A 13,977-nucleotide genomic window follows, 5' to 3' on the forward strand; every position below is an offset into this window, starting at 1 on the left:
TATATATATATACATATATATATATATATATATACATATATATATATGTATATATATATATATATGTACCTCACATCCCAACTTTTAGAAGTCCCACATACTTTACAAATTTAAAACATTAAAAATTTAACCTCTTTAAAATATACAAAGTCTCTTTCAAAATTTCTCTAAAATATAGTCTCTCTAAAATTCCCAAAAAACCCTTTAAAAACATCCAGTCTCTCTGAAATATTCAGCCTTTCTAAAACTCTAAAATTTCTGTAAAACTCTAAAATCTAAAAGATATCAAAAGTCTCATAACTATGGGAATAAAATAAAAAAACAAGTTAAAGAACTTTTTATCCCAAGAAGAAAGAACCAGGGCACAGTCATAATATGAACAATACAAAACCAAACTCCAACAGTGTAAATGTAAATCAAACTCCGTGCCCAGTGTCTGGGACTTATTCTTTATCTCCTGGGCCCCCAAGGGCTCAGACAGTTGTGTTTCTCTGGCTTTCCCACTCAGAGCACCTTGGGTTGTGTCCTAGGCTGCAGTCGCCTGCACTCCGCGCCTGCTGCTGTTCTCAGTGGTCACCCCCACAATCCTGGTATGTCCAAAATTCTTAAGTATCCACAACTGGACTGCACCTTCTCCAGTAGCCTGGGATCTCTTCAAGATCTTTGATCCTGTCATATGATACCAAGCCTTAACTTCTCTCCATGACCTCTTCAGATTTGGAGCTTCGATAGCAACTGGGGCTACATTTCCTGGTGCCAAGCTGCTCTTCCTGACCCCCTTCATGCCTTCAAATCCAGGATCACCAGAGGGTTTCTTATATATCCCAAGTTCAGCTACCAGCATAGGTACAGCCCTGGTCTCTCCATCCCACAGCTTCTGGGTGCTGGCCTTGAGAAACGTGTGCCTGAAGATTTGCCTCAGAGATGCTTATCTCTGCCCAATCACAGCTGATTCTTTAGCTCCAGCTGACCAGAACCACACATTTTTGGTTCAGAATATTGACTAGCCCGAGATTCTTTAATGGATTCTTTCAGACATCCCTCTGAAACTTCATGAGCCACCCCTGCTCTCAGCGTTACCCTTCATGTTCCCATGACAGTTTATCAAGCTCTGAACACTCAATGGCTTTTCTAGCCCAGTGTCCCAAAGTCCTTCTACAATCCTCCTGAAAACCTGGTCAGGTCTATCTCAGAAATTGCCTACCCTCTTGTACCAATTTCTGTCTTAGGGTTTCTACTGCAGCAATAAGACACCATGACCAAAAGCAAGTTGGAGAGGAAAGGGTTGATTTCATCTCATGACGACAGGTCATCATCATTGTAGGCAGGCACTGAAGCAGACACCATGAGGGACAGCTGTTTACTGCTTGCTCCTTGTGTCTTGCTCAGCCTACTGTGTTAGCCTACTGTGGACCCCGGGACCACCAGCCCAAGGGTGCCACCCACACTGAGCTAGACTCTACCACATTAGTCAATAAAACGCCCACAGACTTGCCCATGAGCCAATCTGGTGGGGCAACTTTATTCAGTTGAAGTTTCCTCTTCCCAAATAACTCTAGCTTGGGTAAAGTAGACATAAAATGAGCTGGCACCCTCACCAAGGCCCTCTTCATGGTGTATCTGTGTCTCTTCTAGTCTGGTCATTGGATTCATTGAGAAAGCTTCTGTCTTTTTTACTGGAATTCTCTATCAGGCACTGTGTGCTTTACACATTTTCTGCTTGGACTTTCAAGTATCAGTGATTGCTTAAAAACGATTCCCTTCAGCTGGTCCCAACATCTGTTTCTCTGAGTCTTGTCTGGTAAGGGCCTTGTTTCTTGACACTGCTTTCATTCCCCTTCCTTGTACGATGTGTTGTTAAAGTCTACACATTCCGTGTTGTCAATAGGCACTGGGGGTATTAATATCTGAAAACTGTCTTTGCCTTGCTAGGTCTTCGGTTTGGCTTTTTTGTCAGTCTTAGGCAGTCTGATGAAGTAAAATCTTTTGATTCTACGGTTACCATACATGTAAGAAACATATGTATATTTCTCTTGAAACACCATGTTTAAAGTGGAGGCTAATTAGTTGCCAAAAAGTGTCGTTCTCTTCAGCATAGGTCCCACTGCGGTGCACTTGCCAGAGGACCCTTCTCCACACTGTGGCTGTCTCTTGGCAGAGTCCCACTACTGTTCACCACTAGATGTTTGTTTGCATAGTAGTGGGAGGCAGGGGACAGTCTGCTTGTATGACCAATCCCAGTCTTAGGCAGTACACTATGTTTGGGAACGTGAGCCTCTCAGGGGCTTTGCCCTCCTCACCATCTGTAGTCTTGGGTCCAATAGTCCCCATGAACTTCCCTATTTCTCTCTCCAGGAAACTTCCAGTTTCAGGAGGTAAAGTAAAACAGTCTAGCCTGGCTTTACGAACTTCCTTCAGCAGTTGGTCCTCCCATAGGCCTGCACTGCATGGACACTGGCTTGGGGTTAGCCTGTCTTTCGTAGCATCCACTTATGACAGACAATAGAGAGTGCCCTAGATCTGTGGCCTTCCAAGCCCCACCCCCACTCCCCAGTTCATACTTTGCTATTGTCAGCTGTCAACAGCTCTAGGGGATTTCCACATATATGGCCACCTCACTAGAGCAGGTGCAGCTGTCCTGCTAAGACATGATGAAGACATGGACAAAGAGGCCTCCCACCTCAGAGTCAAACTGAGTCCTCTTGCTAACAAAGAAACATGATTTCAACACAATTAATTAACATTTGCTACAAAGGCTGAAGGCATAAAGTTAACATTCTTTTCACATATCGATACTTTATGTTCAGGTAACAGTGTATCAGGCTTAAAGCCTCAATACCTTTTCCCAGACATTGCCTGAAATTGAAAAAAAAATTAACTTTGCCATAAATATGTCCTTCTTTCTTACTTCTTAGGGATGTTGTTGATTGTAATCTTCTCTTGTGCCTCCAGAACCCCAATGAGCTCATTTAGACTTCCCAGCCACTCACTAAAGAAATACTTCAAACCCCATCAAAATCTGATACATGAGTTTTGTAAGAGCCCAAACCCACACTCCCTGGGATTCTCCTCTGAGAAACTCACCTGTTCTCTGGGTGTATCTTACTTTCTTCTGAGTGTTTCTTCTTATCTCAAGCCTGATGCTTAAGCCTACATGAAAAATATCAATAAAATCCAACTCTGCTTAAACTGGCCAGTCCTGAAATTCTTTTCTGCATCAAAGCTAGGATCTGGTTTGGCCTGAGGTCTTGGCCTAAAAACTCTAGGCAAACTAGTCAGGCTGTTGGGAATGACAGCAGGAAGCTGTGCCTCCTGCCTCTGCCTCCCCTGCCTGTCCTCAGTAACTACCCGGGCTGGCATCTAATTGTCCCCTGGGGTTTTAGTCTGGCTGATTTCTCAGGGATCTCAGCTATTTGGTGCTGCCAAGGAAAGTTACTAACGGGCTCCATAACTGGATTGTTGTTGTAGAAATGAGTGTGGGTAAGGATCGGTAGCTCCCGCTTGACATCTCAGCACCTGGGAAGTGGCAGAGGAACCCTACTTAAAAATATAAAGTATTAAAAATGTGGAGTGGGGACATAGCTCAATGGTAGATTATTTGCCTAGAAGAAATGAAGTCCCGGGTTTAGTTTCCAGTATAATTAAAACATAAGCTAATCAACTAATTGATTAATTCAATTAATTAAAATGGAAATGTTATTCTTTCTAGGTTTCTATATCCTTAGAATTTCTCAAATCAATATTTTTTCATCTTTATTTTTATTTGTATCTCTTCTACACTGGATATCTGGGTTCCATAAGACATTAGCAAAATAACTTGGAGTATCTTACTGTGCATGATCATTTCAAAGCATTCTCAAGCATCAGCCTTGAATGCAACTGAGGGTCCTGTGTCCTGGACCTTGCCCTGCCCGAGGCCTTTCAAAGTAACTCTTTCCGGTGTGACTATGCTGTTACTTGGTGATCAGCCACTTTCATACGCTACAGTTAGTTTTCAAGTTTAAAGGATTGCTCTTTTTTCGCTTTTGTTCAGTGTTTGTAAAACTGCAACAGCATTCAGGGTCCCACCAAATTAGAACCATTGCTTAAGAGAGAAACTGTTTCCATGACAACCTCTTCTTGTGTACCATATCCTTTAATTGGTCTTTGTCTATCTCTCCATCATTTCTTTCTGGAAATATGAGCAAATATGTAGACCCCACACAGTGGTGTAAACATATAATTCTGACATCCAGGAGGCTGAGATAGCAAGAAGTTGATAAGTTAAAGGCTAGCCTGGGCTACATAGTGAACTGTGTTTTATTAAGGAAAAAAATATGAGCAGCCAGCAAGACGACCCAGCAGGTAAAGGCACTTGCTGCAAAAAGCTTTAAAATGCTAAATTCAATCCTTGGAACCCACATAAACATAGTAGGAGAGAACCCCTGACCTCCATACATATGCCATGGCACAGCCTACTCACACCTCACATACACATAAAAATAGTAATAAATACTTTTTATTTTCCTCTTTTATTTATTTATTTAATGATTGTTTTTCCACATATACATATATATACATATACATATACATATACATATACATATGTATGCTTCATGTGTGTACAGTGCTTTTAGAGACCAGAAGAAAGTATTGGATCCCTGGTAATGTAGATGGTTGTGAGCTACTTCACGGATGCTGGGAGTCCAACCTGAGCAGCCAGGGCTCTTAAACACTGAGCCATCTCTATAAGGTCTGAGACATGGTTCAGTGCCTGGTGAGCATGGAGCCCTGAGTTTGGGCTCCCAGAAGCCACATGAAGCTAGACAAGGTGACACACATCTGTAATACTAGCTCTTTTATGGTGATCTTGATGGAGAAATCCTATGATGGCTAGCCTAGTATACACAGCAGTGAACAGGAGACCCTGTCTCAAATACAGTGAAAGTCAAGCACTGATACTCAAGGTTACCCTCTGGTCATCACATAAGCACACCTCCATTCACACACAAGAACAGACACAAATGGGCACACATGCCAAGATTTTCAAAAGAAACAGCGACTTTATACTCATGTCTGCTCAGTGAGTCCTATGTGATACACTCCCAGGGACACTCCCTTCTTCACTCTGCATCCAGAGGTCAGCTCCCTAGCACACAGAGGCTCCTCATCGTCTTTGTAGCTGTATAGTTGTCCATTGTATCCATACACCATGGGAACAAAGGTCTTCAGCTAATTTAAAAGCTTTAAGTTCAGCTATTAGTGCTGCAATGAATATTCCGCGACTGTGTTGTTTTGAGCTTGGCCGGTAGGAGCCTTGGTGTAAGTACCTGGCTTACTGTGGGTAAGTTTTAAAGAGACAGTGCTAAATGCCTCTTCGTGGGTGTATATTTTCACATATAGAAGCCGAGGCTTGATTCTGATCTTTCCTGCCCTGAGTGGGCTCTCTGACCCACACTCATGGCAATTCCTCCTGTCACAGAGGTTGGGACAAAGGTTGAGGATTTAGGGATTCAATGATCCGATAGGAAAACCTCTTTCCCAAAAAGGTGGTCTGCAAGATAAGGTGTTTGTCACCAACATGCTGGGTGAACTCAGAATTCTAGGCCATCCCCATTGCCTCCCCTCCACCTTAAGTATGCAGAAGGCCTGGTGTAACATTGCCTGCTTTCTGGTGCAGACTGATTCCCCCGTGAGACTCTCTGGTCCCTTTGCCATCTGCCCTTTTCCAGCCACTGGGGAGGAAAATCATCCTCCAAGGGTATCTATCCCAGAGAACAGAAGACACTTGCATTCACAGGTCCCTAAGGTTATCATCGCCCAAGCGTTCATGGCTCTGCTGCTTCATCAAGCAGGAGGCTTGAATTACTTTTCCTATGTGGAACCTATTGTGTTTTTCCAAACCAAACCCCATTGCATTTCCCACTTTAGTCTCTGACTCCCTGAAGGCAATTTCCAGTGTTTTCCTGCATCTCCTCAATCTGCCATCCTGCCTGGTTTCACCTGCCCTATTGGTACCTGGGCTGTTTCTTTTCTTCTAGACTCTGTCAGTAATTATCTGCAGCAGGCCTGAGTTCTGCCAAATGAACTTCCCATGTAAACAGCAAAGAGCAGGGGGCGGGGGGAGCCAGATGCTCTGCCTGCACCCAGGACTAAGGAAACCTCCATGAGCTCCTTGCCCCTCCTGTTCTTTCACACCTGTCTGTGCCCTCCCACCCCACCACAACCCCAGCCCATCGGTCAGAGTCAGCTCCTGTGGTCCCTCCTCTTTGAAGTCTTCACACTGGTGGCCACAGATAGAACTAGACGGGCTTTCCCATACTACTGTTGTCCCTGCGCGCACGGAGACACACGTGCTGCTCCTCCACACAAAGTCCACACCTCTTTCGTGAGATGCTCTTTGCTGATCACACGGGGTGTAGGACACCATCTACAAAAAAATGCGATTTAATCAAAGGACTTTAAGATAAGTTTCCAGAGCTCTAACCACAGCATCTTGCCTTCTGTCATCCTCAGCCAGGATGCTCAGGACCATGTCCAAAACAATGTGTGTCTGTGTTCCTTCTCTTCCTCTGTTTTAGACAGGGTCTCGTTCTGTGCCTCCGGCTGGCCTGAAAGTCACAGACATCTGCCTGACTGCTTCCTGGTGAGATTAAAGATGTGCACCCAAATACCCAGCTCCAATACGCATGTATTCCTTTTTATACTACAGCACTTAAAGAGAGAGGTGCTCATAATTGAATGGGATTGTATTTCTAAAAGAACAATGAGAGTTCATGAGACAAGATCTAGCTATAGGAAAAACAACTCAGAGAAAGCATAGTCACTGGGGCTTGAGTGCAGGCGTGCACATATCTACATACAGGTTCTCCACAGGTAAGCTAGTGGCAAGCTTGCCCAGCCTGAATGAAAACTCAGAGAGCAGAGCTGAGGAGATCAACACAAGGAGATGAAATAGAGGAACGAACCCTAGAACAACTAATTGTCGCTGTCGTCTACTACGGCTGAACACCACGAGAGGGAAGATATAAGAGTGAACTTAGCAACAGCTGGCCCTCAGACCTCAGGCCAGGTCTCAGGTATAGTTGAGGTTAATAGCAGCTCCCACAGGGGAAAGTTCAGTTCCAGAAGCTGCCTTTCATATCCACTCTCCTGCCACAGGCCATCGTCCTATCTGTGCTTCTGACTCTGGTTGAGAAGTCCTGGAATGAAGCTGTGTCTGCAGTGAGCGGTTGATCACAGCTGAAGTGCCGTGCAGAGGTTGGGATGGTGCAGACCTGGAGGCGACGGATAATCACCTTATCGAGCGCTAGTTTTAGTCCCCCAAAAAGTCTACCTGTGTCAGTATTAACATCCTGGGAAGGTTAGATATTTTTGAATCTATCAACTTAGCAGGCCCACCGGTTCCCACCAACCTAAAAGCTGGAATGTCATCAGACAGCGTCTGAGACCTGTAGGGGAAAGCCCTCCATCTTGTGCGATTGTTTCTCTGGCACAACCACCAATGTGTTTTTAAATTGCCTTAACTTTTAAATTTCTTTGTTCTGTTACTTCATAACCCCACAAAACTGCTTCTATATTAGAATATTACATTTGGGAAGACCCAAATGTGTGTTTCTGGGTTGTAGGAACTTCAAAATATGCCCTGGAATAAACCATATATTTTATTCCTTTAAGATGAGACTTGTTTCTCTCAACATGGCTGAGCAGGGATAAGCCAGGCTCCCCATGACCTCCTCCTAGGTTCAGTTAGTTTTTCACAGTGTCTCACAGGACTCTGGTGCTATTATGAAGCGTGTTATAAAGAAAACCCATAAACAGAGGTAGAGGGATGGGTGTAGTGTGCTGGTCAGAAAAAGATGTTTCCATGTCCCCTAGGGGGCGCTATAGTCCAGACTCTCCATGTGTTGTAATAGGAAGACTTCTGAACCCTGGCTTTGGGAGTTTATATGGAGAATCTATTACATAGATAATAGTTGATTAAACCATTGGTCACTGGTAACCAGATTCACCTCTCCCCATGCACAGAGTCATTGGTCACTGGTAACCAGGTTAACCTCTTCCCATGTACAGAGAGCTGCTGGTCTGAACCTCTCACTTTGTCTTGATCTTTTCTGCCTTCAGCCTCTTCCTAATGCTACTGAGGGATTAGCCCACAAAGGCTCTGGGAATCCTGAGGATTAGAAGATAAATGCCAAAAAGCAGAGATAAAGACAAATACCCATTTCACAGCATCATGTAAGCAGAGAAGACTCTAAAAGCTAACAGCCATCAGTCTCTGACCCACAAGTCACAAGTCTAGAAATCATTGTTTTAAAATGCCTTATGTAACCTCAGCATTTGGGAAGGTGATATAGGCGGATTGTCATGAATTCCAGGTCAGCCTAGGTTCCAGCATTCAGACCCTGACTCAGAAAACCAAAACATAGATTTTAAAAACTGTCATAAAGAGCATAGAGTAAGACATATCTATTATAATTTTTAATAATAATTTAAAGTGAGTTTTAAACTTTTTGCCTTTAAAACATTTTACTTATAAAAACTGTTAATGAGATCCAGTTGACACACACACTTTTATATACTGATAAAAAGCTAAAGCGTAGTTATCTCTATCTTAAGTAACAAAGCACATACTAAATGCATGTCACTCCTGAATTACATAAGCCTTCAAAGAGGCATTGCTTAGGAGAGCACCTCAGCTACTTTCTTCTTGCAGTGATAAGTATGACTATGGCGACCTATGAAAGCGTTTATTGGAGGCTTGCTTACAGTTTCAGAGGGTTAGTGTACATGACCATCATGGCAAGGAGCATGGCAACAGGCAGACATGGTGCTGTAGTAGCCGCCAAGAGTTTACGTTCTCATCCACAGATAGGGACAGAGTGAGAGAATTAACTGGGAACAGCCTGGCTTTTTTGAACTTCAAAGCCCACTCCAACAGTGACACACCTCCTCCCAAAAGGCTACATCTCCTAATCTTTCCCAACTACGGAAGAGGAACTGCAATATGTAAGTTGAAGGGGACCATTCTCAAAGCAGCTCAGAGTTCCTTCCCAAGCTAGATTCTTCCAAACTAGAGTTGTTAGTGGAACTAACTTTTCCCAAGGTGGTTCCTAATTGTTTCATTAACTAACCTTTAAGCAATGATAACTAGATAAACCCTAGCACTGGATTGTTTAACAATTAAAAACCAATGACATTGGCCATCAAGCAGTATATTTATAAGCAAGCACTCAATTTTCAGACTTTTTATTATGCTTTTTAATATTTATTTGTATTATTTTTATTTTATGTATACATGTACCTGTATGTATGAGTAAATATCATCTGTATGTTCACAGAGGCCAGAGAAGTTATTGGAGTCCGTAGAGTTGGCGTTACAGGTAGTTGTAAATTATCCAGTGTGAATGCTAGGAAGTTTGGGCCCTCTGGAAGAGCAGCGACTATCCTTAACCCCTAAGCCATCTCTCCAGAACCACAAACTAGTTTTCTGTAAGTATTTGCTTTTGCTAGCTGTGTTTCTATTCATCCTACACATCTTTGTGGCTGTTGCTGGTCAATACTCTGCAGAAGTGCAGTTTCTAACAAAGGGTCCCAAACAAATTTTTCCCCTAAGATACTAGGATACCACCCACAGGACAGACAGAGCAAAATTCAAGAATGGACTCCGAGTGGGTTTGCATCCCTTTTATACCTCTCAGTTGCTTAAAACTTCTCCATAAAGGCTGTTATCAGCACTAACTCCTTGGCATCTGTTACTTGTCCCTCATGATATGGGACCATATCAGCCCATTAGGACAGAGCTTATCCCAGTAATAAAGGAAAGTTGATATCAAACCAGATGGCTAATCATCAATGTCTTCAAAGAAAATTGCTCAGAAGGGAGAAGGGAAATTATCAGACTGAGAATGAGGTCACACTGGACAGGGGGCACTTGCCTTTCATTGAGAGGCTGAAGTAGGGGGATCTTGAGTTTGAGGTCAGCCTGACCTTCATAGGAAAACTCTGTCTCAAAAGCAGCAACGAAGATGGAATCATTTGTGTCAGCCCTTCCAACAGTGGCTGAGATGTTACAGAGAGGCGGCTCTGAGCCATGGTCACCTAGCAGTGACCTGAACTCGGCCCCTCCAATACTGCTTGTGATATTTATTTAAAGAATAAAAGTATTCCAGAGATTTTTTTTAACGAGGCCAGCATATCACCCCAAATCCTGCAAAACTGAGGTCTGAAAACAAAGAAGAGACCTGTCCTGATGGTAGAGGAGACATTTTAGAAAGATTTGTGCTGTCAGACTGATGGAATGATGGTTTCTTCAAGAATTAAACATCTCAAGGCTAAGGATGTAGATCAGTCAATTTGCAACAGGGGAAGGCTGAAGCCCTGCTTCCAGAGAATGAATTTGCCTCCAAGGAAGAGATGTCACATGGTGCTAACAATGTTGTGGGCCACCCTGCAGGACAGACAAGTCAGTGATGGGACAGTGATGAGTGAGAGCACACCTTGACCAGGTCTGTGTCACCATACGTCCTTCTTATCCTGTGTGGAACGTAAACTCACATCAGTGCTGCAGAGATGAAAAACTTTTCTTCCTCTTCTCATGCTGCCGCTGCGTCCAGTCATCCCCTCCTCCACCGTTCACTCGTCCTTGCCTCTTTAATGGGTGTGTTGGAACAGACCGCTGAGTCCTTCTCAGTATGCCTTCCAGAGCCCAGGCTTTGACACTAAAGGGGCAACTGAATTCCTTTCTTTCTTCCTCTTCCTGATGTGGCCACATTGAATAAATCTCCTTCCCTGCCTTTCACCATTGCTTAACTGGAATTTGCAGAGCCTGAGCTTTAACCCTGAAACTTCTGGTTGCACTATTTCCAAATAAGATCGCCTTCTGTGGTGCTGGGCACTAGATCTTCAGCATGTGAATTTGGAGAGATGACATACAATTCAATCTATAATGGAAAGCAGGAAAAAGAACAGTAGGGGCCTAAATCCTGACTCTTGGCAGGATTGTGGCATTTCTGGAGGGAAGACGTAGCCACCCTGCCAGTCCTGGAGCCTGACTAAGTCCTCTCACAGCCAAGCCCAGCATAAGGCTTTCTGTAGGCAGAAGGTAAGGGAGGCTGGTCTGTGGCTGCTGGTTGGAAGTGCCTGGTATCTCTGAGGTAATAAACACTGCTGCAGCAGGAAAGACTGGGTACCAGGTCCTGTTGGGTGGCAGTACTCCTCAGCGGGCATGATGTCACAGCTATAGCTTTGCCACTAAATCAGGTCCCAAGAAGTCAGAAGAGTGAAGATCAGACTTCAACCTTCGGCAACTTTTCAGTATTCTGGCTTGTTTGTGTGAGGGGCCCTAAAACAATGGCCCAGAGAACAAAACTACCCAGAGAAAACAGGCTTAAACCCTGGCCCCAGGGGTGGAGAAGGAAGAGGAAGAGAAAGAAGAAGAGGAGGAGGAAGAGGAGGAAGAGGAGGAAGAGGAGGAGGAAAAGGAAGAGGAGGAAGAGGAGGAGGGGGAGAAGGAAGAGGATGTGGAAGAAGAGGAGGAGGAAGAGGAGGAGGAAGAGAAAGAGGAGGAAGAGGAGGAAGAGGAAGAGGAGGAGGAAGAGGAGGAGGAAGAGGAGGAAAAGGAGGAGGAAGGAGAGAAGGAGGAGGAGGAGGAGAAAGAAGAGAAAAGGAGGAAGAAGAGAAGGAGGAAGAGGAAAAGGAGGAGGAAGAGGAGGAGGAGGAGGAAGAGGAGGAGGAGGAAGAGGAGGACGAGGAGGAGGAGGAAGAGGAGGAGGAGGAAGAGGAGGAGGAGGAAGAGGAGGAGGAGCTTGCCTCCCTGGACGAGGTTTCACACCTTTCAGAAAGCCTCTCTCCGAGCTACATCAGCATACGCATTTCTATAGGGCTTCAGTTTCATCTTTCCTGTAAAACTGTCGTATTGCTCCAGGAGAGGGGAGAGAATCCAAGAATTTTCTGCCCCTAGTTCTGGTCAAACTGTAAATAAATCCATTTTCCTTTACCGATCTCTGTTCCCAAATTTCTTTTTAAATTCGGGGCAAGTACAGAGTAGTGTATGAGAGGAGGTGCCAGATAAGCTGGGGAGAGAACACATAGCCCTTGCATGCCCACCCCCATCCTCAGCACCATAAGGAGCCAGCTGTGTCTTAACAGGCTTCATCTGCAGGGAAATGCAGAGCTGTCCTTGGTAAGCAGCTAAGCAAGGCCCAGAATCCCAAGAGAGTCAAGCTGGAAGGAAGCCCAGAGCCTTGCAGCCCCCTTTGTCACCAGTGCCTGTTGCAAGGGAAGAAACTGGCACAAACCCCATAGCCAACTGGCATGGGCCTCAGCATCTTGACCCCAGACTAGGAGGCCCTCCCTGTATGAGGCTCAACACTTACACATTTGTACAGTTAAAATGATTCTTTAACCCACTTCCAAGCGGTATTAAGTGCAAATAGTTGAAACCTGTTGAGTGAAGCCAAGTCCTAGAGATTTGATGACAGTCCAATCAGCCATTCAACATTAATAGATCTTGTAGAGCCCTCAGGGTACTCTGGGGAGAGAATGGGGCCTGCTCTGAACACCTGGTCTAGCCATCAGGAGAACAGTTGTTAGAATGCAGCAGACAACTCTCAAACTACAGGTACTATAAATAAGCAACAGAGCACCGTGGTGACACAGTGGCAAGGTAACATAGTGGCATAGGCTTCCAGTTCCAGCATTCAGGGGGCCCAGGTGGAAAGATTCTAAGTTCAGGGCCATCCTCAGCCACATAGAGACCAAGCCTTAGAAATAAAATAAAATGAAATATGCCAAGGACGTGAATATAGAAGCAACTGACCCAGCCAATAGGGATCGGTTTCTGAGCCTCAGTTTCCCTTCTGAGACATGGAAGATCTGGCATATTTGAATACTATAAAAGAAAAAGAAAGTCTGTGTCTGCAAAACCCTGCAGTAAGCAGCAACAGTGAGACAAACACACAAGGTTTAGTTCATGATGTCACACTCGTGTCTGGCTGGAGGCCTTTCAGATGTGATGACAGCAGTTGTTTTCAGAAGAGCAGTTATTCTTGGGGAGATTGGCCATTGTTCCCCCAAAGCCAACTCTATCAAATCAGGCACTAAGTGATATGGCCACACACAGGCGCAGACAGAACCTCCTGGCGCTGAAGCCCTTGCCCTTCTTTCCTGCTCTGGATCTGGACCCCAATCTCCTAGGCACTGAAAAGCAGCTCCCCACAAGTCCAGGAGCACTGAAAGTCTGGGGACTGTCAACCCCACTCAATGGTGTCCACTTCAGAGCAGGGACTTCCAGCAAGTGTCCCAAGGCCCTGGGAAGAACCACAGCTTGCAGCCAGAAGGCTCTAAACTTACCTTGCCTTCTCCTGGGGTCTTCTGCACTGTTCCCTTGGAAGACTTGGAAGAGGTGGAGCCTGTGCCCTGTGCGCGCCGGGGCCTCAGGTCACCCAGACTGCTAAGATACTTCTTCCGCAGGGCCAGCAGCTCCTGAAGGTACTGCAGGCAGTCCTGGGTGCGTGAGTACATCCAGGCACGGTCCTCCTGCTGCAGATAGTGCAGGCTGGTGTCCATGCTGTGGGTGCTTCTGTACTTCTTTAAGGACTCGCTGGGCCTCTCAAAGTGGTCCGCAACCACATACATGGAAGTACTGCGAAACAGCCTGACAGTAGGGCTGGTTCCTGTGTAGTAGGGGCCCTCGGCCGCTGCCTTCCTCTGTGGGCTGTGGTGGAGAATGGAGTGGATCTTTCTGAACATGGTGCTCGGTTTCCCACCGTGGGAACCGTCGGCCGCCAGCACCAGCGTCACTTGATCCAGCAGCAGGCAAGGGAGCCCATAAGCAGGCCCTGCACCATCGGCCTCCCAGGAGGCTCAGGTCTCACTATCCCAGTGAGGAAGAGCTGTGTCAGGCAAGCGACCTGCACCTCTCTCATGGAGGAACACTTACAGGCGACAGCTAAGATGACACGCAGAGGCCCACTATAGGAGACAGTGCCCAGGCAG

At 45.4% G+C, this 13,977-nt stretch overlaps 1 protein-coding gene across 1 annotated transcript in view; it reads right to left on the minus strand.

Moving 5' to 3' along the window:
- Positions 1-13,731, minus strand: part of CUNH13orf42 (chromosome unknown C13orf42 homolog) — a 21,952-nt gene extending 8,221 nt beyond the window's left edge. Inside the window, exon 1 of the mRNA XM_028758698.1 lies at positions 13,333-13,731. Coding sequence (XP_028614531.1) covers positions 13,333-13,731 — 399 coding nt within the window. The remainder of the gene's footprint in view (positions 1-13,332) is intronic.
- Between the last annotated feature and the right edge of the window lie 246 nt (positions 13,732-13,977).

Source organism: Grammomys surdaster, unplaced genomic scaffold, assembly GCF_004785775.1.
Source record: "Grammomys surdaster isolate TR1022 unplaced genomic scaffold, NIH_TR_1.0 126219, whole genome shotgun sequence".
Taxonomy (NCBI): Eukaryota; Metazoa; Chordata; class Mammalia; order Rodentia; family Muridae; genus Grammomys; species Grammomys surdaster.